Source organism: Neofelis nebulosa, chromosome 13, assembly GCF_028018385.1.
Source record: "Neofelis nebulosa isolate mNeoNeb1 chromosome 13, mNeoNeb1.pri, whole genome shotgun sequence".
In the NCBI taxonomy this organism is placed as follows: domain Eukaryota; kingdom Metazoa; phylum Chordata; class Mammalia; order Carnivora; family Felidae; genus Neofelis; species Neofelis nebulosa.
In genome coordinates, this window is record NC_080794.1 from 92,286,522 (window position 1) to 92,312,422 (window position 25,901).

The window sequence follows — 25,901 nt, forward strand, 5'->3', positions numbered from 1 at the left end:
GCCAGCGCGCAGGGCGATGCAGCTGCCGCCAGCGCTGCACTCCCGCCTGGCGGGGGGACCCGGGACGGCCGAGCCGCTACCGGTGGAGCGGGACCCCGCGGCCGGAGCCCCGCCCTTCCGCTTCGCGGCGCGCCGGGTGCGCTTCCCGCGGGAGCACGAGTTCTTCGAGGTCTGTGAGCCCAGGAGGGAAAGGGCGGTTGTCGGCGGGGGCGGGGCCGGCGGGCAGGGCGGGGCCGGCGGGCAGGGCGGGGGGCCGTGGGCGGGGCCGACGCTCGCGGTTGGGGGCGGGACCGTCGGGCGGGGACGAAGCCGACGCTCGCGGATGGGGCTTCGGGCGAGGCGGGGGATACGGGCCGGGGCGCTCGTGGATGGGGCGTGCGGATGGGGGCGGGGCGGACGGGGGCGGGGCTGGCAGACCGGCCCCGCCCATTATGTGCGTTTCCTGCAGGATGGGGACGTGCTGCGACACCTCTACCTTCAGGACGTGCTCACACAGGTGACAGAGGCGCCTGAGAGGCCCAGGTACTCGCCTCTGGGCCCAGCGCTGCCCCCTCCCTGGATCCAGCCCGCTCGCTCCTGGGTGATCCGCCACCCTACCCTCTGCCAGACCACCGTCCATGCTCCTCTGTTCTGGCTTCACTCCCTCCTCGCTGGTCTGTGAAAATTTAGTTCTTAAAAAACTAGAATTTGGGATTGCCAAAGAAACATCAGAGCTTTACCGTTTATCAGGCTGCTTAAAGGAAAGGTGTCAGTTGGAAGCGTAAGGTCCTCTGTCATCAGCAGGACGGCATTCCCACAAGGTGGTTTCCTTTGCCAGGGTGCCTGAGTTTACCTGTCAGGTGGCAGGCTGCTGCCAGGTGTTTGACAGCCTGGAGGACTATGAGCACCACTACCACACTCTGCACAGAAACGTCTGCTCCTTCTGCAGACGGGCCTTCCCCTCAGTGCACCTGCTGGACGTCCACATCCTGGAGTGGCATGACTCACTGTTCCAGATCCTGTCCGAAAGGCAGGACATGGTGGGTGATGTGTCCATGTTCCTTGGGGCCAAGGGCAGTCATCTCGGGCGGAGGAGGGGTTTGTCCCCAAGCTGTTTGCCTAGCTGGGGGGGGGGGGGTCAGCACACTGCTCCCAGCTGGAGGTCAGGGGCAAGGTGCGGGGGGACTCTGTGAGTCAGGATGGAGGTGACACTGTTTCTGTTTCAGTATCAGTGCCTGGTGGAAGGTTGTGCAGAGAAGTTCAAGACCAGCAAAGACAGGAAAGATCACCTGGTGAGATGTCACCTCTACCCTGCGGACTTCCGATTTGATAAGCCAAAGAAAAGCAGAGGGTACGCGAGGTGGTGCACGTGCCAAGCTTCAGGATGTGGCCCCTGAATTTAGAAAAGCGTTTTGAGTGTGTGGACTTTAAGGGTGCTGTCGGGTGGGGAGTTCTCAGGCAGGAGGAGTGAAACCAGTAGGGGATGGTTTTGCTGGCCCTGTTGGGAATGACTGGGATCTCATCTTGCTGTCTGCCCTGGGGCACCTAGAAATGTCACCTAATTCTCTGCTCTACCTGTATCTCCTCTTGGGGGCTGCAGCCCCACTTGCTTTGCTGACCTGGCCCTCTGGGAATCTGTCCCAGGCTGGGAGGCCCTCCCCTCACGCAGACCCTCCAGCTCTTCGTCTGGTTGGTAGCTTGGACAATAAAGCCATTTTGTTACACACCACTGCTCAGAACAGCCTGGGGAAATGCATCAGGAGTCATTCTTAAACTTGTATCTCTTTGCCTTTTGCAACTGGTTCCTTTGGCAGAGTCCGTCAGAACATCCTGGGAATCGTGTCGAAGTGTTACCAGGCTAGTAGTCCTCAGCAGGACTTTGCTCTTAAAGTACTGTGAGTCTGAGAGCCCACTGCAACACAGGAGAGTCATGAGGTTCTGAGTGTAAGGTGACTCTCTCCTCTCGGAGGGACCATTTCAAGGAAAGGGGTCCTACAATGCTGGATTGAATAGGGATTGGGGACGAGACTCGATAGCAAGGTTAACATTAGCAAACTTCTCGTGGTTGTGGAAAGACAGTGGGCACCCTTGGGAGGCATTTACCACGTGGCACCACAAAAATACTTTTTTCAAAATACGAGGTGTAACTGTCACTAAATTTGCAAACGTGGCATCTGTCACATGACCACTCACTTAAGGTTTTGTTGTAACCCTTGTGCTTGTCCCAATAGTCTGGAAAGTACGCTTTGCCAAAACAGTTAAAAAACGTTTTTTTGCAAGAAAAGTAGTGTTTTTGTGGTCAGTCTGGGGGGGAAGACAGGGCCACAGGAGCCACCACTTACCCTGTCTCCACAGCCCAGCCACACCCGGGGCCGCTGTACGAGCATCCGCAGAAGCTCCGGGGGATGACGAGGAGCAATCAGGAGGGGATGCCATGGAAGTCTGCTCTGAACACGTGGCCTCCCTCCCAGAGCCTGTGGGCGAGCGGCGGACCTCCAGCCACAGGTCAGTGCCTGGCATCCTTCTGGGGCAGGTTGTGAGCATGTGCTTTGTGAGGAGAATGCTGGGCTGGGCCCTGGGCAGTAGTTTCCCTGAGAGAAGGGGGTTGGAGTGTTGGCTTCAGCAGGAGTTGAGAGCCTGACCGGTCCTGTTTCTCTCGAGTCACTTTGTGTCTTGCGCACGCCCTGTTTTGGGCCCTGAGGCACCGGAAGGGAAGGCACCATCGCCCCCCTTGCATCGTGGCCTAAACTGGGATGGAAGGAACGTTGGCTGTCGTTGCCGAAGTTACGATCTACTGATCTGTTTTTCTATTGCTAATTGTGTTCTTATTGGGCTAAACTTGTTTTCGAGTCTAATTTTGGGAAGGACACAGGACAGAAGGAAAGAAATTGCCAACAAGTGCAAACCGATAAGTAGACTCTTACCCCAGCTGCCCTCGCGCAGCTGCCCAGCCTTTGGCCTGCAAGTGGGTCCCGGATGCCGTGGCAGTCAGGGTTCCTTCCAGATGGTGGGCCGCAGGAAGCCTGGGCCTGGAACCTGTGTCAGGAGCGGCCCTCTTGGCTGAGTCTCCCAGGCAAGAGTGTGTTGGTGGAAGCGGGTCTGAGGTGGATGGCCAGGTGTAGGAAGGGAGCTGACCCCGGGGCCCAGGGCATCTTGGGAAGGGACAGCCCTGTCCTAAATGTTCCTCAAAGTGGAAGAGAAGGAGCTCGCCAGAATAAACTCACGACGCTATTTTATGAGTTGGGCTCTTGTTGGGAAAAAAAATGGTTTAGTACGGAGACGACTCTTCTCTTTCAGAATACCTTCTACCATCTGTTTCGGTCAAGGTGCATCACGAGGATTTAAAAGCACCAAGAAAAAAAAGGGACACCAGTGACAACGTGGACGGAGAGCCACAGAACTCTGAGCTGACTCTGAGCGAGCGGTGGCCTTTCGCAGGATGGGGCGTCAGTGTTGCACTTTCTCTCGCCTTCTGGTGCGGCCGCCCTCCGACTCAGGCCTTTGCCACCCTCCATCTCAGCCCAGCTCCGTGTCGCTGAACAGCTGTGTGACGGCAGAAGCAGTGACAGACCCACGGATTCCCGACACATGCTCTGGTGAATGAAATGGCCCGCCATGCCACCTCTCTATGCAGGGCTGTCCTGAGGATGTGCCGTATAAATACGTAGATATTTGCCATAACGGTCTCCAGCCATGACTTCTGTGTGGTCGAGCTGCATAGGGAAACGGGCAGCAGCTCTCCGTGGGGAATCTGTTTGCAGGGCTTGGTTTTCGGAAAGATTTACAAAGCCACAGAGCCTCTGGGGGGTGAGGATGTAGCACCTGAGTCGCTGATGCTCCTGGCTCAGCAAGAGGTCCCAGGGCCACCTTCCCCAGTGGCCATCAGCTCAGAGCTGATGGTGGGGTGAGAAACCGAGGGGCTCCTGCGCCGCAGGTGGGGTGTTAGGCGCTGGGAGAACCCTGCGGCCAGGGCCGGCCTCCCCGTGAATTGAGAATCTGGAAATTAACCCACATACTTGTGCTCAACTGGTGGGGAAAGAGTAGTCTTTTTAACAAATGGTACCGAGATAACTGGACATCCACACACAAAAGAAAGTGGTATACGCGTAAGAGATGAAAATACACGTCCCCCAAAAAACTTGTGCACCAATGCCTGCAGCAGCATCATTCACAATGGCCAAAAGATGGAAACAACTCACATGTCCCTCAAGTGAGGAACGCGTAAGTAAAACGTGGTGTATTCATAAAATGAAACACTGGCCAGAAAAGGGAATGAACCACTAACACTTACTACAACATGGACGAACCTTGAAAGCATCATGCTGAGTGAACAAAGGATACACACACACACACACACACACACACACACACACACACACTCACGGCCTGTATTCTATGATTCCATTTCTAGAAACGCCCAGTGTGCGGACATGTACAGAGAAAGGAGGTTACTGGTTCTTAGGGCTGGGGATTATGCGGAAATGGGGGAATAGCCAGAAAATACAGGGTTTTTTTCTGAGATGATGGAAATGCTCTGAAGTTACCCGTGGTGAAGGCTGCACACATCTGTGAATCTGCTGAAAAGCGTTGAATCCTACCCTTTAGATGGGTGAACCGTATGGTGTGTGAGTTTGTCTCCATAAAGCTGTTTGAAAGAGCAAACACGTACCTGGCTGGCTCAGGCAGAAGAGCCTATGACTCTTGATCCCTGGTTGTGAGTTCAAGTCCCACATTGGGTATAGAGATTTAAGTATAAAAATTAAAAGTCTTACAAGTAAGTAAAAAAGCAAAGAAATCGCGAGGCAATCTGGGAAACCTGGACACTGCTGGACACTCGACAGGCACCAGCACTATTCTGTGGTGGTCATGCTGCGGCTGTTTTCCTAAGTAGTCTTTAGAAGGTACTTCCCAAAATATTTGTGAAGGAAATGACATGATGTCTGGGGTCTGCTTCAGAATGATCTGGGAGGGAGGACTGTTTGGGGCTGAGATGAAACGAGGCTGACCCTGGGTAGATGGCTGCTGAAACCAGGAGCCAGGGGCACGATGACCCTAACCGTGCACACGCACTTGCCCCCTTCGACAAGTAAAGTAAAAAGGAGGAAAAGGAAGCCAAGGCAGGTGTGGACAGGACCAGCCTCAAGGACCAGAGCTCCGGGTCATCGTGTCCTGAGGGCAGCCCCTCACACTCCCACAAGCACAGCAACTGGTGAGAAGCTCACACCCACCCAAACCTTGTCCCCGGCTGCTCGGAAGGAGCATGAGGCAAACAGCTTTCTTTCTGGACTCTGAAAGACAGAACCGAGATCAGGCCCTTGGGCAGGCATAGTGAGTGCTTACAGGGGAAGTACACTGAGCCCCCGGGTGGGGGGAGGGAGCAGCACCGACCCTGGAGAGATGATGAGGCAGCCTCTCCATGAAGTGGTCCAGTTAGACCACAGCAGGTGGGCGGGCAGGTGGGCAGTGGGCAGGCAGATGGGGGGGGGGGGTGCCCCAGAGGCTTCCTGCGGCACTGCAAAGCAGGCCAGGCTTCCAGAGGACAGGACATCACCCTGCCACCTCTCCCCAAGCAGATCACCTTACATGTTTCTCCTGATTTGCTGTGGACTTCATGTTATGGTATTTTGTTGTACGTAAGTTCTTTACAGTTATGTGGTCAGTCTATCATTTATTATCTTTATGATTTTTTTTTAATTTAATGTGTCAAAAGCTCCCCCCTCCACGGGTTTATTCTAGGAGTTCACACTTGTCTCAACACTGGAGAATCTGTTACTGTAATACACCACGTTAACAGCCTGAAGGGAAAATCATATCATCATTTCAATATGTGCAGAAAAAGCATCTGACAAAAGACAACACTCATGGAGGAAAAAACTTCCTATTAACTAGTTGCGGAATGGAACCACAGTCACCTGGAAGAGCTATTTCGAGACACCCACCACACCTATCATGCTTGTGGTGGGGTTAAAAATACTTCCTTTAGGGGTGCCTGGGTGGCTCAGTCAGTTAAGCCTCCGACTTTGGCTCAGGTCATGATCTCGCGGTCCGTGAGTTCGAGCCCCGCGCTCTATGCTGACGGCTCGGAGCCTGGAGCCTGTTTCAGATTCTGTGTCTCCCTCTCTCTCTAACCCTCCCCCGTTCATGCTCTGTCTCTGTCTCAAAAAAAAAAAACAAAAAAAAAAAAATTAAAAAAAAAAACAAAACAACTTCCTTTAAAAATCAAGAATGAGGTGGGGGTGCCTGGGTGGCTCAGTTGGTTAGGCGGCCGGCTTTGGCTCAGGTCACGATCTCACAGTTGGAGGGTTCAAGCCCCGCGTTGGGCTCTGTGCTGACAGCTTGGAGCCTGGAGCCCACTTCAGAATCTGTGACATTCCCCCTCTCTCTGCCCCCTTCCCAGCTCATGCTCTGTCTCTGTCTCTCAAAAAATAAACAAACGTTAATTTTTTTTTTTTTTAATCAAGAATGAGGTAAAGATACCCCTTCTGGCAACTTCTGTGCACCCTTATGCTGGAGGCGGTCACCCGCCCAGTGAAACAAGAAAAGGGTCAGGTGTGTGCGGTGTTTAGTTTCAGCTCCGTTTAGCAGAAAGCCCAAACAATTGCTTCAACAAAGTAGGAACGGCTCATGCCCCGTGGCGTCCGTGGTCTCCATGGCCTCCTGGGGTCGTGGGGCCCTCCCTCCGGGAGCTGCACGCACCATCCCGAGTTGCAAAAAGGCTTCAGCGAGGGCAGGGTGAGTGCATCGTTCCGCAGTCTACAAATTTTCAAAGTACAGCCTTCAGAACAAATAGCACCTTCAGTGTTTCAAGGAAGAGTGTAGCTGTTTGGTGTGGTTTTCATACACGCACCCCAGACACGCTTCCCTCCCCTTTGCTTCCCATGCTGTCCTGCAACGCTGGTCATTTCAGGTGAATTGCTACACGCTTATTTTTCTGAATGGCCTAATCCAGGGAATACAGCATATAATGGAGAATATCAGAAATAGCAAAACCCCCGTATTTTGGTGAAGGAGACGACACTTCTTTTAAAGTCAAAATGAAGGGGCACCCGGGTGGCTCGGTCAGTTGAGCGTCCAATTCGATTTCAGCTCAGGTTTTGATCTCACAGTTCATGAGATCGAGCCCCATGTCAGGCTCTAGCTGACAGTGGGGAGCCTCCTCGGGAGTCTCTCTCTCTGCCCCTCCCCAGCTTGTGCTCTCCCTCTCAAAATAAATAAATAAACAGTAAAGGTCAAAATGAAAGTCCCAGAACTTTTAGGCCATCTGACTAGCATTGTGTGTTATCACATCAGAAAACCAGCACAGCCCACATCCTCGGAAATACTATCCTGGAGCCGGGGAGCACGCACAGATCGGAGCCTGGGGGCCGTGCTAGGGCCGTGCCCCAGTCCAGGAGAGCCTGCCCAGCACCGGGGTGGGTCCACGGAGCAGGTCACAGGGCAATTCAGGCGATGCAGAAATTGTGTTAGTATTTACATGTCCATCGTTTTACTTGACAGAAAATAGCATTTCCTTGTTAGGAAACAGCTCATAGGGACAAAAGCACATGTGAGATCGCATGTCCTGGCAGGGACCGTAGATACCAGTCCCATGACCCAGCCTGAGAAGTGCCCAGTGTTGCCTTTTCGGAAGCCCACGAGGAACCTCTGCCCTCCAGACTGCTTCCTTGTGATCCTTGGGATCTGACCCACTCCACCCTGGGGGCCCACGGACACAGGACCTGGGGGCCGGGGCAGCGCCCTCTGACCCCAGCAGGCGCTGCTGTTGCAGGGGTGCTTGCAGCTACTGTAGGTGCCCAGCAGGGGCTCTGAGAGCACCTGGACCGGAACCCCATCACCGCGCCAGCAGGACCCTGACTTTGGAGCCTCAGGGTTGGCTCCCGGGGCTCAGAGGGCTTCGGGTCACCCAGACCGCCAGGCCTATTTGTTATGTCACTTGTTTAATGACACTGATGAGACACCCAGGCTTGGTGGCCGGGTCACCATCTGCGGTCTCCATGGTCCCACTCCCTGGTTTGGCCCTACCAGGGGTCACCCACAGTCCATGCCATTGCACAGCTCGACCCTCTCTTTGTCCCCTGCACCCTCAAAGGGGCGTTTCCCCCTCATCCAGTTGGTCTCCCAGAGGCAGGGCTGCTGTCTCTGAGTCCACCAGCAGCGCCTGGGTGTGAAGCACGGAGAGGGCACAGACAGGGGTGGGGCATGACTCTGGAGTTCCGGGATGTGGGTCCTGAGACTGGGGTGGCAGAGGCCCCAGGCCTCTGTGCATGTTCCCGATGGATGAGCCCTTCCAAGTTGCTCTGGCAAGCTCAAGACCTCCTATGGGGGACACACTGGCTGGAGGAGGGCCTCAGGTCCACACAGCTGGGGTCTGGGCCAGGACATGCAGGGACCCAAGTCCTCCCTGGGAATGCAGACAGGCAGCAGAAGTCTCGAGGAGGGACAGACGTCTGCCCCAGGGCAGTACCCCTTTCCAGAAGAGCAGAAAGTCTTGATCTTCACAAGCTGGCTTCAGCCTTGCCCAGGAACAAGGGCACCTGGCTGGGGTGGGGGGGGGGCACAGAGCTTTGCTCACTTTTGGGTGGTCTCTGTGCCAAGCCCTGGTCAGATGAAAGGGCTGTCGACCAGCTCGGTGAGGACACCTGGGCAGAGAACCTCCCAGGTAGGCATCTTGGGTCGGAAATGGTTATGGAGAGACACCTTAGCAAGCTGACTGAGCATTCCTGACCGGGTTGGGGCTGCTCAGCCAGACTGTGTGGGTGGTGTTGGGAGCCGCGTGTGCAGAGCCGTGCTCTGTGGCGAGAGCACCGTTGGGGTGGAGACCAAGGGACGGTGGACAGATGCCAGGTGGTGGGCACCTCGTGGTGGTTTTCCTTGTGTTGGTGTCTTGCTCAGCTTTGCCTTGGAGTATCTCAAATGACCACCATGATCCTCAAACTGTTTGCTAAGTGAGCCTTGTCTGGCTGTACGATTTGGCCCTGACTTTCAGGTACTTCAGATTTGAGAAGATCAAAGTGCTGGCCCGCAGGGAGTGTCCAGACTGGGGGGCATGGCCCCTCGCCCCTCAGTGAGCTCCCTCTGTGCCATGGCCCCCAGCCACCCTCTCCGGTGTATTTACAGACCTGTGTCCTTGCGGATGGTGCCTGGAGTTGGGTTGTGAGTGTAAACAGCACACTGCAGGGGCAGTGGTGCACACGGGGAAGGTGGAAGGGGAAGGGGCTTCCCGGCCCTGTCTGGTCGCCACTGGTCACCTCAGCAGCTGGCACTTCAGGAACTGGGTTGGTGTCCCTTTAAAATCCATTGCGGGGCACCTGGGTGGCTCAGTCCGTTAGGCGTCCCACTTCGTTCGGCCCAGGTCATGATCTCATGGTTGATGGGTTCAAGCCCCACGTCGGGCTCTGTGCTGACGGCTTGGAGCCTGGAGCCTGCTTCGGATTGTGTGTGTGTGTGTGTGTGTGTGTGTGTGTGTGTGTCTGCCCCTCCCCCACTCACACTCTGTCTTTGTGTCTTTCAAAAATAAATAAATGTAAAAAAATTTTTTTTTTTTGTTTTAAATCCATCGTGAGTTCTCGTTTTCCCAGAAACCTAGGATGATGGCTACTGACAGGCAGGTTCAGGTAACGGGACTTTGGGCAGGTTCCTGCGCTGTTTCCTGGGGCAGCCTTCGCAGGGGGCAGGGCTTGGAGCCCCCGCCCGCGGTCTGGGCCCCACGGGCTGCAGGCGGGTTGGGGGGGCGGACGGGGGGCTGCCCCCTCGGGCCCCCCCCCGTCCCCCCCCCCCCCCCCCCCCCCCCGCCGCAGCGAGCGGAAAGAGGGCCTTGTGGGTTTTCGCGCCACCACCAGGCGAAGCGGAGTGTTGGGGACGCCGCACAGTCCGTCCAAACGGGGGACCGTCCTCTTCCTCACTCGGCGCCCGATTCCCGAGTTAACCCTTCTGGTGGGAAAGCAGCAGGGTGGGCCGCGCGGGTCCCGCTCATCCCGCCTCCTCAGACGTGCCCCGCGGGCTCCCCCCACCCCGGCCGAGCGCCCTCGCGCGCACCCACCCCCATACGTGGACCCCACGCACGCCCCCAGACAGTAGTTCACCGCAGGCTGCTGGGCGCGCCCTATGAAAACCGTAAGTGTGGGGGGGGTCCCTAAAGTGGGCGTGCGGGTTTCCATGTGGTCAGGACGGCACCAGACCTCATCCGGGGACGTAGCTGGTGAGTTTCACCTAAAGGCCCTGGCTCCAAACTGTCTCCCCCGCGGTTCGGGCCTCAGTCTCGCAGCCAGTTCTGAGCGCCCTGCTGGCCGGGTTAGGGGCGCAGGAGCGCGCCACGGAGTAAACCCCACGACGCCTCACAGTTTGCACAAAACGGGAAGCTCCGAGGGCGCTGCACGAAACCATTCACCGCTTTTCACGGAAGTGTGGGAGGCACGGGGTTTTTAACACCCGTTTTAAAATGTGTGTAAGGTGCCCACGAGTGCGCTCGAGGCATCGGTCATCACGTGTATCGACGACGGCGGAAACACAAAAACGGAAAAATGAGACACAAAGGCCTCCGGGAGGCCACCCAGGGCCGAGTTCCGCGCCCCGACGGACGCGGCCGGCGCGCTGGCGCTGAGACCCACGTCGCAGCCCCCCGTTGCCCTAGGACAGGTAATACATGCGGTAGGCAGCGACGGGCGCGGCGACGAGTCCTGGCGCCTGCGGCGGGGAGCCCGCTGCGCCCGCGTACGCGGCCGGGGGGCCGGGCAGGGGCGCGCCCAGGGCGAAGGAGGGCAGCAGCGGCTTGGCCGCCAGCTTCAGCTTCTCCAGCTCGGCCTCCTGCAGCCGCTTGGCCTTGGCGCGGCGGTTCTGGAACCAGATCTTGACCTGCGTCTCGCTGAGGCTCAGGCTGCTGGAGAACTCGGCGCGCTCGGCCACCGACAGGTACTGCTTCTGGCGGAACTTGCGCTCCAGCGCCAGCAGCTGCGCGGTGGTGAAGGGCGTCCGCGGCTTGCGGTTGGTCCTGTGCTTTCGGAGGGCGCAGGGCGGAGGGCTGGGGGCGCCTGGGAGGAGAGACAAGCACAAAGCGGATGCTCCGACGCCAGCAGCGCGCGCCCCTTGCCGACGCTTCCGAACCCCGGCAGAGCCCGGTTACGCGTGCCGGTCGCGGCCCTGAGGCACGACGAGACCCAGAAAGCACTGGGGTAAGAGATGCAGGCCTCAGGGGGACGGGGCGGGCGGCCCTGGACTCGGGGTCTGCCCTCCAGGGAGGGAGGACCGTGCTCACTCCGAGAAGCGAGGGGCTTGGGCGGGAGGTGGCCGCAAGAACTGAGCGGCGAGCACTGGGGCGAGAAGTTGGGGAAGCGGGAATTAACCGTCGCGGGGACGGACGGGGGCGGGGGGCGCTGGCGCCGGAAAAGCTCTGAGCCAAGAAGCCGCGGGTTCAAGGGCTTCGGGCTCCGCGTCCGGATTGGCGCGCGCGAGGGGGCCCGGGTGGGTTCGGTCCTTTCTTTGCGCGCAGGCCAGGCGCGTTAGTGGCTACTTGGCGAAGTTAGGGGCGCCGGCGGCCTTTCCGCCCTCGTCCTCCCAGCGCGGGCCGGGGCGGGGGCTCCCCTGGCTGCCTGGGACCGAGAGACAGGGCACTTACGTGGGGAGGACGAGCGGGCGGCCGGCGGGAACCAGGCCCAGGGCTCCGCGGTGCCCCGTGGCCTCTCCTCCCGGGGCTCGGTGGGCCCCGCGTCCAGCCCGCGCTCCGCCTCCAGCAGCGACTCGACGCTGAAGGGCAGCGGGCCGGACCCCGCGCGCCCCCCGCCGAACGTCTGGAGCCCAGCGGGGTTCATGCTGAGCGACGCCGGGGCCATGCGCCGTCAGGCGGGCGCAGGGCTGGCGAGGCCCGGCCGGCGCGCCGAGGAGGTGGCTCGCGGCGCGATCGACCCGGGCTTGGCGGCACCCCCGCCCGCGGAACCCTATAAGAAGGCGGTGCCCCTTTCATGCGCCGTCATCCAATCGCCGCGGCCGCTGCCGCGCGAGCCTGGGTGTCCATTGGCTTCGCTGACCTGGGAGGGCCGAAGGGACAGGCAGGGGTGGGCCAGCCTCCTGGGACCCCGTGCCCCTGTCCCAATCCCGGCGCCCGCCAGCCTCTCCCGGAGCTCTGCGGGCCGGGCCCGCGCTCCTCCGGTCCAGGAGGTGGCCGAGGCACCCGGAGAGCTCGTGGAGCTGGCCTCGGCTCCCCCACCCGGAGGAATCGACGACGGGCGCGGCCTCGGTGGAGCTGGCGTGGGAACACCGGCCTTGACCGCGCGCGGTTCCTGCGAGGCTGAGCGCGCGGCGCCATCAGAGGCGGGGTCGGCCCCGTGGCTCCCCCGCCGCTCTTCTGCTGCGCCCCAGCCGAGAGTTGGAACCCTGGGCCCTCTCTCCGAACCCTGGGGGCCGCGTAGGACGGACCCGAACCCGGACTGGCGACTCTGCTTCTGTCCCCTTGAAGTCGCCTTGGCCCTGGGTGGCTTTTCAGGCACCTGTAGCTGCTTAGCACCCTCCCGGGCAGGGGCCGCCCGTCGTGCTGCCCGAGTGTCCCACGGCCTGGGCTTAGGAGCCGCCATCGGTGCGGGTGGAAGGGCCCTGGGCACAGGGGCCGGGGGGGGGGGGGGGCGACCTCTTACCAACTCGGTCACAGGGCTTGGGACAAGCGCAGAGTCACTGGGTCACTGGGTGTTTACTGTCGGGCTCTCCCGCTCAGCTCAGCACTTTCTTCCCAGGCCCACTGGGACCTGGGACCAGGGCAAGATCCAGCGGGGAGGGGCCTCGGTGGGTTGGGCTTCCTGGGCGGGGGATGCTCCTGGGGAAATAGGGTTTCTTCCCCCCCACGCGCAGCTCGGAGAAGTGGGAGCAGAGGCCCAACAGAGACCTGTGCTTATTCAGATTCTTTTTCCCAAACTGGACCAAATCTGGTTGAAAAGCCTTCTGTGCCATAACACTGAACCCTCCGTCTGCAGTGTCTCCCTGAAGTTTTGAAACAGATCATGAGATGGGTTGGCCTGTACCGACTTCTTGTCTGGTTAACATCCCAGAGCACAGAAACAGCAGTGTGAATCAGCATATTTTTAGTTTTGAAAAACCAAAGTTGCTTTAATGAGATCCAGCTTTGGGGGACAGTTAACTGTCTGGCTCAGCCAGAGAAACTCAATTAAAAAGTGTTTTCTCCATGCAAATTTAGAAGCGGGGCTGAAAGGGCTCTCATACCAGGCTCCAGGGCCAGGTCCGGTGTCTGGGGCCAAGCCAGCGCCTTCTATAAACCAAGACGGATTGCCCCTTTCTAACGTAATAAAGACGTTCCGAGTTGAATGACGATAATTGCATCATTAAAGCACTTTCTGCGAAGAACTCTCTCGGGGTAGTTTATCTTCAGCAGGCCACTCCCAGGAGTGTTTGAAGAAGAATTTTAATAAGGATGACAGCCAGCCGCCCTAGCCTGCCCCATGTCTGCCCAGGACACTCTGAAGGTGGCATCTGGGGGGGGAAGCGGGAGTCTGTGCTGTGGTTCGGCTGGCCCGGGCAGAAGGATGGGGTCTCAGGGCCAACCTCCAAGAAAGTCTCTCCCTTCCCTGTGGTGTCCAAACTGGAGTTTGTCCCCCCTGGCAGGGCAAGGCCGGGCCGGTGCTGACCGGGCCCTTGCCGGGCATGGGCTCCAACAAGGTGGCAGAGAAGGGAGGAAAGATTTGGAGGCTGGGGGGTGGCGTGTCCAGGATCGGACATGAAAATCCAGACCCCAACACTCCGCACAAACAGGTCTCCAATGCAGCACAGTACCCTCCGCACCCCTGGGGCCTGGCCAGTAGGACAGGGGGTGGACTGACAGGGGACCCCATTTCTGTCAGTGTAGTGGCTCTGGACGTAGAAACCCATGTCTCATGTGTCAAGAAAGACTGGACGCTGTCCTTGGCCACCAGGATGGCCGAAGTTGACTGTGGTCACTTGGCTTCCCAGCAGCCCAGGAGCAGGCCAGCCAGCCGTGTTGTGTGAACAGGAGGCCGGGAACAGCCTCTGCCTGTGGGCCCTTCTTGAGGCCACTGCCCCGCCCCCATCGCAGGTGTGCCCCTGAGAGGGTGGCAAAACCCCACAGACTGTCCACCTCACCCCGCGCTTGGACAGACCTCTTCCCAGCTTGAGTGGCGCTGTCTCCCACAGTGATCTGCTCCCACTCTGAGCTGCAAGGGACAAAAGGTCAGGCAAAGGCCACCTCCTTTGGGTGCTGACTTCGGAGGCAATGAGCACATCCTTAGTTCGCAGAAATGAGTGGCAATCACAGAGCCGGAGGTTTGGAGGCCCTGCTAGGAGCTCCCGTGGGGGAATCAGTGTAATGAGATGATTTTTGAGAAGGGATTCATTCCATAGGGTTTATATGGCCAAGTTCGGAACCGCACCGGACTGAAGCAGAAATGCTGCTCACAAAAGTTGGCGGAGGGGAGTGTTGGCCACTACAGGCGTGAGGTCAGGGAAAGCCCGTGACGTCACTCTTCTGAAGAAAGTCATCGTCCCCTCTTGGATATTGGTGATGCGCATCCAGTCCTTGATGAAAACCCCCAGCGGACTTTCCCTCGTATAGCAGCTGGTGGTAATCAGTTGGCACACAATGGGACCATTGCTCAAAGGACGGGGCCACCTGCTGCCGGGCCTCTTCCAAAGGCTGCACTTCCCACACAGTGTCATCTTCCAGGAAAAGCCCTGTTGGAAACCACCATTTGTTCGTCATCCTCTTGTGTCGCTGTCACCAGCAGTATGGCAGACAGCCTCCCATCCACCCTGAAGGGCCCGGACACCCCCTCCCCAAAGGCACGTGTGTTGGAGTTTGACTTTTTCCTTCTCGACTTGTTAGGAAATTGCTCCAGACGCCGGTGGCACTTTCCCCACAACTCTGACCAGAGGGAGACCAACTGGTGTGAGCTCCAGCAGCAGTGGCACAAGAAGGGGGCAGCTGGGACACGAGGTCCACCTGGAGACGCTCCGGTGTCACGTCACTCAGGGGAGTGTTCTGGAGGGGGATCGTCAGAGGAGAAGCCCATCCTGGTTGAGCGAGCCCTCTGTCCAGAGCCCCCGGCTCCCGTAGCTTTGTCCAGGGCAGTAGAGAACGGCCCCTCCAGGGACATCGCAGCCCCAGCTCCGGGCAGCGCAGCAGGGCCCTGGGCAGAGGCGGCGTTAAGATCGTTAGTCACCTGACCTGGAGATGCAGAGACCATCCTGCCTCGTGCAAGCAGACCCAGCCTCACCCTGAGCGTCCTTGAAGGGGAAAGGGAGAGGCAGAGACACGCACTGTGAGAAGGATGCAGCCAGACGCCGCTGGCCTTGTGGGCAGCTTCTAGAAGCCAGGGGCGGGCTCCAGCAGCCAGCGCCCCCTTCACTCTAGCCCCAGGGAACCATTTGAACTCCTGTTTGCGCTGTTTTACGCCACCCCTTTTGTGGTCACCTGTCACAGCTGTAGTCGGAGTCCAACCTGTCTTCTAAGGCACCTGTCATCACCCTGCCTCTTGTGGGAGAGGAAACCGAAAGAGAGAGACAGGTGCCATGCTGGGGGCCGGGCAGAACGGAACCGGCCCCGTGTGACTGCGAGGTCCATGCTTTCCCTCCACAGCCGCGAGCCGGGCGGGCGGGCCCGGCGCTGCTCCCAGCTTCTCCTCCACAGCTCAGCCATGGGTCACAGGCGGCAGCAGAGCCCCGTGGCATGTGGGGACCCTTCCTCTGGCGCCACCTCTCCCGGGGTCCAGGCCTCCCTGACGCATCCTAGAGCCTCCCTCCCGGCCTCCCTAGCTCTGCCCGCCCGGCCCCATCTCCACAGCCCCTTAGGTGGGACATGCTCTCAGGGGCCACTGCTCTGCTAAACTGAGCCCGGGGCGCTGACTGACCAAACTTGGTGATAGAAGGCAGGTGACAGGTGGTTCTGTGCCTTTGTAAGAACCAGGCGCACCTGCTACTGTCCACCCACTCACAGCTGCTCGCTGTGAGCCCGAGACCCAACTGTCCTGGGCCCGAGGCTCTGGATGCCTGGGCCAGGTGGGGCAGAGTTTCTGAGGACAGATTCAGCTCCCTTCCGGGGCTTCCCAGAGGAGTGGAGTGGGGCTCCCTCTCCGTTCTGTCAGCCCCACATGCTGCCTCTGTGTACTTTCTCTCTGTCTCTTCCTGTCTTTCTGTTGTCTCTGTCTCTCTGTCTATCTCTGGCTCTGGCTGTCTCATCACCCTGGGCCAGGGTCTGGCACTGGCTGACCTGATGAACAGGTATGACCCGTTGCACACACGGGTCCCGGGCACAAGGGCAGGACTCAGGCCAAGTGCACAGTGTACCTCCCCCTGCTCCCCATTTCTCTGGAGGCCTTGCTCCCGTCCCTCTCAGGGCCTCAGTGGCCCGGACCCTGGCCCAAGACTCCCTGGAATGCTAGGCAGTCCTTCCAGGAGTGGGAAATGCTACCACAGATGCTCAGCCAGCGTCCCTGCTTGCTGGGACACTGTCCCCTAAACTCAGATTCCTGGGCCATGAAGGAGCGGATCTCTGCAGGGCCAGGGGCCTGGCCGCGACTCCTTATCACATACATGGTGGTCACCATGGTCAGGCAGGGAGGAGGGGGAGTGTGGCAGGTCCAGGGAGGGATGCCTTGTGGGCCCTGGATGTCCGTGGAGGTGGGACCCCTCCAGGGGGTCAGACCACCATCAGACTGCACACGGCCAGCGTTGGTGCAGCCTGGACGGAGAAGCAAACGGAAACACAGACTGACCTTCTAGGTGGACGAGGGCCTGTGACTTGAATCCCTGCTTCTCTCCTCATACCCTGCTACTCCTTCCTTCACCGCACGGTGACCTGCGCCTGACCCCTGGCCACCTCCTTATCTGTGGCCCTGCCCTGCCTCTCCAGCTGGCATCTGTGCTTTAGGAGACCACCCTGCTCCTCAGCCTCCTGCCTGGCAGAGCTCAGCGCCGAGAAGTGGCCAATGGGCCATCGCCTGTGTCCAGTGAAGGTGGGGCACTGTCTCCTGGGGGTCCAATTGCAGAGACTGGGTGGGTCGGGGGGCCTTGTGGGGGCACAGGGCAGTCGGCCAGCCGAAGCTGCCCCTGTGCAGAGAGAACCCACCCCCACAACCCCACTTTCCCTCGCAACCTTCCCCCTGCTGTGGAAAGAGCTGTATAGCCCCAGCTGTGGGCCGAGAGCACAGGGGCCTGTGGGAATCACATGAAGCTTGTGGATATTGACAGGATGCTGTTTAGGATGACTGAATTGTAGATATTTGTTTCATTTTGAGGATTAACAACTTTTCTTTGGTGATCCTTGAAAAAAGGGCAGTGGGGAGGGGAAAAATCCGCTCAAGCAAAGACAAGGGTGAGTGTGGGATGGTTTTAGAAACCAGGGGAGCCAAGCTGCCACTCCAGCCATGGCTCCACTCAGCCGCGGGGCCCCAGAGGGGACAGTGATTAGACCCAGGGTTTTCAGCACATGGGCAGTGGGGCACATGCTTCAGGCCAGGCCAAACAGAGAAGGACGGTGGCGTGGACGTGAACTGAACCCTGGAGGTGTCGTGGCCACCAGCTCTGTGGGCAGCCTGGGGTTAACAATGCTGTTGATCTCAAGCGACCAGCTCTCAGATTCATCGCCTGCTGTTTCTCGCTGATTTCCACTGTGATCTTTATTGCTTCCTTTCTTCTACTTGGTTTGAGTTGTTTGCTCTTCTTTTTTTCGGTTACTTAATGTGGAAACTGAGTCATAGATTTTCTAACCTTTCTTCTTCTTTTTTGAAGTTTATTTTTGAAAGAGAGGGCATGAGCAGAGGAGGGACAGAAAGAGAAAGTGAGAGAGAAAGAGGATCCCAAGCAGGCTCCGCATTGTCAGCACAGAGCACAACTCGGGGCTTGAACTCATGAACTGAACCGTGAGATCATGACCTGAGCCAAAATCAAGAGTGAGACGCTTAACCAACTAAGTCACCCGGGTGCCCCACCTTTCTTCTTTTCTCGTACAGCATCCAGTGCTATGAATTTTCCCCTGAGTACTGCTTTAGTGGCACCCCAGTTATGCTGTTTTCATTCTCACTCACTTTGGAATACTAATTTCCCTTTTGATTTCTTCTTTGACTCAGGGTCACTTAGAAGTGTGTTATTCATTGGGGCGCCTGGGTGGCGCAGTCGGTTAAGCGTCCGACTTCAGCCAGGTCACGATCTCGCGGTCCGTGAGTTCGAGCCCCGCGTCAGGCTCTGGGCTGATGGCTCGGAGCCTGGAGCCTGTTTCCGATTCTGTGTCTCCCTCTCTCTGCACCTCCCCCGTTCATGCCCTGTCTCTCTCTGTCCCAAAAATAAATAAAAAACGTTGAAAAAAAAAATTAAAAAAAAAAAAAAGAAGTGTGTTATTCAGTTCTCAAGTATTTGGGGATTTTCCAGGGATATTTCTATATTGATTTTCAGTCTACTTCCATTGTGGTCAGAAGACACACTTTAACATGTGTCCTTTTACATGTATGGAAACTCATGTTATGTCCCCAAATATTGTCTGTCTTGGTCAATCTTCTGTCGCCTTGAAAAGAACATGAGTTTTTCTGTTGCTGAGCACAGTGGTCAATAAATGTCATTTGGGTCAATTTGGATGAAACACACCTATCGGCTGTACCCATGCTGATTTTCTGCCTACTTGTTTGATCAGTTATTGAGAGAGGAGTATTGAGATGTTCAACAATAATTGTGGGTTCGATTTCTCTTTGTGGTTCTACCAGTTTTTTTTGTTTGTTTGTTTGTTTTTATTTTTAACATTTTTTTAAAATTTATTTTGGGGGGCGCCTGGGTGGCTCGGTCGGTTGAGCGTCGGACTTGGGCTCAGGTCATGATCTCACGGTCCGTGAGTTCGAGCCCCGCGTCGGGCTCTGTGCTGACAGCTCAGAGCCTGGAGCTGCTTCGGATTCTGTGTCTCCCTCTCTCTCTGACCCTCCCTCGCTCATGCTCTGTCTCTCTCTGTCTCAAAAATAAATAAACATTAAAAAAATTAAAAAAAAAAAAAAAATTTATTTTGGGACAGAGAGAGACAGAGCATGAACGGGGGAGGGGCAGAGAGAGAGGGAGACACAGAATCAGAAACAGGCTCCAGGCTCCGAGCCATCAGCCCAGAGCCTGACGCGGGGCTCGAACTCACGGACCGTGAGATCGTGACCTGGCTGAAGTCGGACGCTTAACCGACTGCGCCACCCAGGCGCCCCTCTACCAGTTTTTACTTAACATTATCTTGAAGCTGTCTTGTTCATTTCACAAATGTTTAAGATTGTTATGTCCTCTTAACAAATTGATTACTTTATCAATACGATGTGATCTTCATTTTTGTAATTTTTTGGCTCTGAGGTCAACTTTGTCTAATATTAGTATAAAGACTCCAGCTTTCTTTTGACCAGTGTTAGCATGCTATATCTTTTCTATGCTTTTACTTTTAACACAGTTGTGTCTTTATCTTTAAAAAGTGCTTTCTGGGGGCGCCTGGGTGGCTCGGTCGTTTAGGTGTCCAACTCTTGATTTCGGCTCGGGTCATGATCTCACAGTTCATGGGTTCAAGTCTTGCATCCCACTCTGCGCTGACAGCATGGAGCCTGCTTGGGATTCTCTCTCTCCCTCTCTGCCCCTCCCCCACTTGCTCTCTCTATCTCTGTCTCAAAATCAATAAACAAACTTTTAAAAAAGTGCTTTGTGTAGGCTGCTTGCAGTTGTTCTGGCGCCCCTACCTACTTTGACTCTTAATTGGGTATTTAGACTGTTTACGTTTGGTGTACTTATTGATGTGCTAAGGTTTAAATGTATCGTCTTTTTAAAAAATATGTTTTAAAGAACCCAATAATAAATAAGTTTATTTATTTATTTTGAGAGAGAGTGATCGGGGGAGGGGAAGAGAGAGGGGGGACAGGGGATCTCAAGCAGGTTCTGCACGGACAGTAGCAAGCCTGACGCGGGGCTCAAACTCACAAACTGTGAGATCAGGAGTCGAAGTAGGGCGCTGAACTGGCCGAGCACCCAAGGGCCCTAAACCTACCATCTTGCTAATTGTTTTATAAATTCCCATCTGTTCTTTGTTCCAGTGTTTCTTCCTTTTGGATCAATTGACTTTTATTATTATTATTATTATTCCAGCATATCTCCTTTGTTGGCTTATTGGCTATAACTTTTTTATTACTCTTATTTTAGTGGCTGCTTGAAGATTGGCAGTAACACACTCAGTTTACCACAACCTACCTGCTAGTGACATCATCCCACTTTGTGTTTAGTATAAGAACTTTACAATAGTGTCCGGTACCTTCATTTCTCCCTCCAGGCCCTAGTGCCATTGTCGTCATACCTTTCGCTTCTGTGCGTTAGAGACCCCATACTATATTGATATCGTTTCTGTTTCAATAGTCAGTTATCTTTTAAGGAGATTTAAATAATAAAAAAGTTTGCATTCCTTCACATAGTTACAATTTTTGGTGCTCTTTACTGTTTTTTGTACGTTTATATTACATCTGCTATGACTTTCCTTCTGCATGAGGACTTTCATATTTCTTAAAAAAATTTTTTTTAAGTTTATTTATTTTGAGAGACAGAGAGAGCAGAGGAGTGGCAGAGAGAGAGAGAGAGAGAGAGAGAATCCCAGGCAGGCTCCATGCTGTCAGAGCGGAGCCCGACGTGGGGCTTGAACTCACGAACTATGAGATCATGACCTGAGCCGAAACCAAGAGTCAGGTGCTTAACCGACTGAGCCACCCAGATGCCCCAAGGACTTTAGTATTTCTTATGGTACAAGTCTGCTGGTGAACGCTTTCAGGTCGTGTATGTCTGAAAAAGTGTCTATTTCTACTTTGATTTTGAAAGATATTTTCCTGGGTATGGAATTGTGACTCAACGGGTTTTGATATCGTGCATTTATTATCTGCACTGTCCCCAGTGAGACATCTGTCACTGTCCTTTGTTATCTTTGCTACCGTATACATAAGGTGTCTTCTCTCTGGTCACTTAAGATTTTGTCTTTATCATTGGTTTTGAGCTTTTTGGTTATGGTGAGTTTGGGGATAATTTTTATTTATGTTTCTTGTGCTTGGTTTTTGGTGAGCTTCTTGGATCTGTGGGTTTATAGTTTTCATTCAATTTGGAAACTTATCAGCCATTATTCAAATTTTTTTTATGACTTCCTTTTCATTTAGACTCCAATCATATGTATCTTCAGCCTCTTGAAGTTGTTCTGTGGCTCCACTTTTCAAAAAGTTATCTTTTCCTCTGCTCCTTTTCTTTTGTGGGAGGAGAGCTAGTTCTGAGCACTACATGTCCGTTCTGCCATTAATCTTTTTGAGTGTTTATTTGTATTTTGTTTTTGTTTTATCTCAGACGTTGCGGTTTTCATCTCTAGAAGTTCTATTTGGGTCTCTTTTATGTGTTTCGTGTCTCCACCGAACTTGTGGAACGACGGAATATTGTGGTAACTGTTGTGCAAAGTCCATCAACCATATCAGTTCTTGGTCGGTTATGATTTGATTTTTCTTTCCATTAAGGTTCACATTTTTCTGCTTTTTGCTTCTTGGTAATTTTTTGTCAGATGTTGCACTTCAGGAGTTTACCCTGTTGAGTGCTGGATGGTTTCACATTCCTATAAATGCCCTTGAGTTTTGCTCTGGGATATGGGTAAGTTATTTGGCAACAGGTGGTCCTTTCACATCTTCCTTTTAGGTTTCTCAGGCAGATTTGGAGCAGTGCTCATCCAGGACTATTCCCCTGAGGCAGGGCTCCCTGTCCCCCTCCCCAAACGCCGTGGATCATGGGATTTTCCATCTGGCTGGTGGGAACTGTGTGTCAGGTGCGACTCTAACACTCTGGAATGTTTCTATCCACAACCCCACGTGCATGCACTGATCTACTCTCGACTGAGTTCAGAGGGGGGCCCCTGAAGAACTCTGGAGCCCTCACTCTGTGCAGCTCTGCCTTCTTTGGTCTTTTGTGCTGCTGACCCCAGTCTCCTGTCTGCCTGGCCCCCCATCTCCACTTTCCCACCCCAGGAGCCCAACCACGAGTTGGGGCGATTGTAGGGCTCATCTCATTTGTTTCTTGTCTCTGAATAACGGGCTGTCCTTCATGGCCTCATGTTCACCTCCTGGAACCGTTGTTCAGGTGTGTTGTGTGTATCTTATCGACCCCTTGAATGTTTCAGGTAGGGCGGTAGACTCTGTCTCTGTGGCTCCATCTTGGCCAGAAGTGGAGTCACCAAGACCAAGTTCTAGGTTAGCACCTACATGGGTGAGGTCAGGGATGAGGCAGCCAGCGCTGGTGGGAACTACATACATCCCAGCATGTCACAGAGACCTCTAGGGGGCACCTTCCATGAGACATGTGAGAGATTCTAGCTTGCAGGGCTTAAATGGGTGCTGTGGGAGAAGCCAGTTTAGCAGGTGGTGGTGAGTCCCTGAGGCCCGGTCCTTGCCAATGTCCACTGGCACACACCCAGGGGTGCAGGAGTCAGCCAGGACTCAGAGGTGCCCGCCCAGGTGGTCTCTCCACCTGTCCTGGCTCCTCCACAGCTCATCACAGCCTACCTAGGAATCTTCAGGTTATGTCATTCTTGCTGACCACCCCCTGCCACAGTAGGGTCTCAGAAGACTATCAGTGCCACTCCTGAGTGTGTGTAGTTTAAGCTACAATAGAAGCCATTTTTTTTGAGGTGATGCAAAAGAAACGATTATCATCGGGTCTTGAGATGTGGCAGAAAGAACTGAAGTTCCTGGGGTGGAACCAGAGTGATGCTTCCGCCAGTGAAGAGAGGGAGCAGGAAGTCCCGAGGGCTGGGCCCCTGAAGAGTGGCCCAGGAGGACCCCTGACAGGGGAGAGGGCAATGGCACACCCCCGGAGTGCTGGGGGGCGGCGAACGGGCAGCACAGGCCCCCTCCCCCGTGGGACCCCCACCTTCATGCAGGAAGCAGCCCCAGTGGGGCCCTGAAGCGCCAGCTGGCCTTGGCCCTCACCCCGTGCCCTCCTGTTTCTCCCATCTTAGCAGCGGGCCGGCCTGAGGGCCAGGCTGTGCCCCCATTTCAGTGGGTCCCACAAGAGCAAGAAAGGCCTCATAAAGGAATACTGCACGAGCGTCCAGATTTTGGCACTTAGGACTTATACCAAATCTCTGCCTTGCAGAGTCACTGGAGGTTATGGGAAACTCGTCCCTAGGGTAAGTGCGTTGAGCTCCTTTCACGAGCGCCCCCCCCCCCCATCGCCCCCGACCCTCAGGCTCAGAGCAGAAACCACAGGAAGCCGTCAGGGTATCAGGGTACGTGCTCACTCCTGTCTGGGACCAGCTGAGGGTCAGTCTTGGTCCGGGCAAGCCGTGCCGGGCTGCCTTTGAGCAGTCCTTGGCTTGGAAGAGGTACGGGGAAGCTGGAACAGCGGGCAGAGGCTAGGGCCGCAGACAGGAAGGGGCCCCAGGACCCCGGGGGAGGAGCCACTGTGCCCCTGGGGAAGGGGGCAGGGGACCCGCGGGGGAGGGGCCACGGTGCTCTAGCAGACGAACCAGGTAGAAGGCTGGGGAGTCGGTGGCGGCGGCAGGGACTGACTGTCAGGTCAGCGTTCTCCTGGGTGTTAAAGAGGCCCACCCAGAGCCTAGGGGACCCAAAAGCACGTACTGTTGGGGCCATTTCTGGAAAATGCAAACCGGCCCGAAGGTTTGTCTGGGGAAGAGCCCTTTGTCAGGACTCTCTGGCTGGGAAGGAGCTGGTGGGAGCGGCCGGAAAGGCAGGAGGCCTTCGGGGACGGGCTGTGGGGCTGTCAGGACAGCGGGGCGCCTGGAGGAGAGGGCCGAGGCTGGGGCCTGGGGGGGGCGCCCTGGGCCCATTTTGCCTCCATGTGGTCTGTGAGTGGACTCTGCGGACTTGGGAAGCCTGTGGAAATGCGGACGAAGCAACAGAGGAAGTGACAGCCTGGAGGGTACCCCCCACTTCCCTCCCCTTCCCTTCTCCCTCCTCCTTCCCCCCTCCCTTCTCCTTCCTCCTTCCCCCCTCCCTTCTCCTTCCTCCTTCCCCCCTCCCTTCTCCTTCCTCCTCCCTCCTCCCCCCCCCCCCCCAGCGCAGCAGAGGAAGTGACAGCTTGGAGGGTATCCCCCCACTTCCCTCCCCTCCCTCCTCCTTCCCCCCTCCCTCCTCCTTCCCCCTCCCTTCCTCCTCCCTCCCCCTTCTCCCCTCCTTCCCGTCCTCCCTCCCCCTCCCTTCTCCTCCCCCCTCTCCCACTCCCCGCCCCCCCCCCCCCCCCCAGCAGAAGACGAAGGAAGGCACTGGGCAAAGCCACAGGTTCAAGGCCTCACGCTTTCCTGGTGCTGCAGGAAGAATGGGCGTGGGGCTCTTCCCCTGCTGCCGAACCCACCGCTCACCCATGGGGGTGGCGTTCGAGGTGGGGCCGCCCTGGCCCATACTAGGCAGACTTTTGGGGCTCCCCAGCCGGCTCACTGTTGGAGGGGCCTCTGTGAGCCCACCGGACCGCACCGCCGCTGTTGGGGCACCAGCTCAGTAGCAGGGGTGAGGAGGGGGTGACATCCCAGACCCCACCCGGGGAGAGAAAGCGGGGTCCTCCTGGGCCTGGCCCCCACCCCTCGAGAGTTAGAGGGTCTTGTGGGGCTGGGGCCACGTGCTCCTCTTCCCCGAAGCCTTCGCCCGCCCCCCAGCCGCCCGGACCGCCCCCACCCCCCTCCACCGCGGGGCCTGCGGGAGGGAGCCCGGAGCACCTTGACGAGTGAAGGTCGGATCTAAGTTTCTGTCTGTGGCGCCGGCCTGGGGCCTCGTCTGGGCTGAGCAGGATTCTCCCAGGCGTGCCCACACAATGCGGAAGGAGTGTTCAAAGGACCTGAATAAACAGGCGGTACATTTCGGGGACAATGGGCAGCCGCGTCTCCAGGCGGGGAGGGACCTCTGGAATCCGCGGTCCCGTGCTCCGGGCCGGGGACTGCGGCGCTTTGTGCGCCGGGTTAATGAGCCGGAAAATACAATTGCGCTTCCCTGGCTGTGAAAATCGCTTTGGGGGCAGCCGAGTCACTTAGCTGCCGGGGGAACCGGGAATTGATTTCCTTTGTCCCGAGGACCCAGCGCGTCCTTGCGGAGGAGGCCACGGGCTGGGGGCTGGGCCTCCTCCCAGGAAGACCCCAAGCAGGACAGGCTTCAGAGAGACTGAACAGGGCCAGGAATCCCCAGGGAAGGACGAAGTTTTAAAAACAAACAAAACAGCAGACACCTATTCTCCTACCTCTCTCATCTTCCAGAGCCTCACCTCTTTTGGACCAGAGGAACGTCCCCTTCCCCTTGTTGAGCCAGCTATGAAGAGGCCACTGTCCCTGGAGGATGGCACTGGAGCCCTGGACCAGGCTCCTGTGTATGGACACTGGGAAGCCGGGCAGGCAGCCCCTGCCCAGGGAAGTCTGCTGGGCCAGCGCTACCCAAGAGGCCCCAGGACTCTGATGGTCACTTGAGACCTTGCTCCTTGCTTGGCCAAACACCATATTCACTGCGTAAGAAATGGCCCAGGCCCACAGGGCATGTTGTTTTGGGCAGATTGTGGAAAGTTTCTTAATCATTTCCCAGATACGGGGTCACGAACGTTTAATCTCTGAGCCGCACAGACAGTGCCTGACACTTCTGTAGTAATTCTCTCCCATCTTTCAGGCTCACCCAGTGTGTGGCTTTAGAGGTCGATGAAGCTTTTGCAGGCTTGATTCTGTGGATGGTGGGGGTCTTGCTGGTTGATGGTCTGTGGAGACAAGCCCTGGGGATGGCGGGCTGTGCTCAGGGCCAGTCCACGGAGCCTCCCTGCTCTCTACTGCAGATGAGTCTGACGCCAGCAGCACGCCACCGAGGGGCCACTAGGCAGTGGCATCGGGGGTCCTGCCGGCTTGGAATTCAGGGCTGAAACCCCGATTCCCAAACTTCATTCCTGTGGTTGCCAGCAGCCCAGAGAAGCTGGAA

General features: G+C 56.6%; 2 protein-coding genes and 1 long non-coding RNA gene across 3 annotated transcripts; 2 read left to right on the forward strand and 1 right to left on the reverse strand.

The window, feature by feature from the left end:
- Positions 1-16: 16 nt before the first annotated feature.
- ZNF511 (zinc finger protein 511) lies at positions 17-3,660 on the forward strand. The gene is made up of 6 exons (XM_058698236.1): positions 17-169; positions 449-522; positions 818-1,019; positions 1,206-1,330; positions 2,335-2,484; positions 3,277-3,660. The coding sequence occupies exons 1-6, from the start codon at positions 17-19 to the stop codon at positions 3,353-3,355; spliced, it is 783 nt and encodes a 260-aa protein (XP_058554219.1). The 3' UTR covers positions 3,356-3,660.
- A 6,084-nt stretch (positions 3,661-9,744) lies between these two features.
- LOC131493626 (homeobox protein MSX-3-like) lies at positions 9,745-11,899 on the reverse strand. The gene is made up of 2 exons (XM_058698239.1): positions 11,591-11,899; positions 9,745-11,006 (listed from the first exon to the last, which is right to left on the reverse strand). The coding sequence occupies exons 1-2, from the start codon at positions 11,802-11,804 to the stop codon at positions 10,606-10,608; spliced, it is 615 nt and encodes a 204-aa protein (XP_058554222.1). The 5' UTR covers positions 11,805-11,899; the 3' UTR covers positions 9,745-10,605.
- A 12,573-nt stretch (positions 11,900-24,472) lies between these two features.
- Positions 24,473-25,489, forward strand: LOC131493630 (uncharacterized). The gene is made up of 2 exons (XR_009252787.1): positions 24,473-24,804; positions 25,202-25,489. It is a non-coding gene; the product is annotated as an uncharacterized LOC131493630 (long non-coding RNA).
- Positions 25,490-25,901: the final 412 nt, after the last annotated feature.

What these genes read in the sequence shown, in the direction of transcription:
- ZNF511 (XM_058698236.1), top strand. Translation starts at nt 17, where the DNA reads ATGCAGCTGCCGCCAGCGCTGCACTCCCGCCTGGCGGGGGGACCCGGG. An exon ending in AAGCCAAAGAAAAGCAGAGG is followed by an intron (nt 1,331 to 2,334) that starts GTACGCGAGGTG and finishes CTGTCTCCACAG; the next exon opens with CCCAGCCACACCCGGGGCCG. An exon ending in CGGCGGACCTCCAGCCACAG is followed by an intron (nt 2,485 to 3,276) that starts GTCAGTGCCTGG and finishes CTTCTCTTTCAG; the next exon opens with AATACCTTCTACCATCTGTT.
- LOC131493626 (XM_058698239.1), bottom strand. Translation starts at nt 11,804, where the DNA reads ATGGCCCCGGCGTCGCTCAGCATGAACCCCGCTGGGCTCCAGACGTTC. An exon ending in CGCCCGCTCGTCCTCCCCAC is followed by an intron (nt 11,007 to 11,590) that starts GTAAGTGCCCTG and finishes CTCTCCTCCCAG; the next exon opens with GCGCCCCCAGCCCTCCGCCC.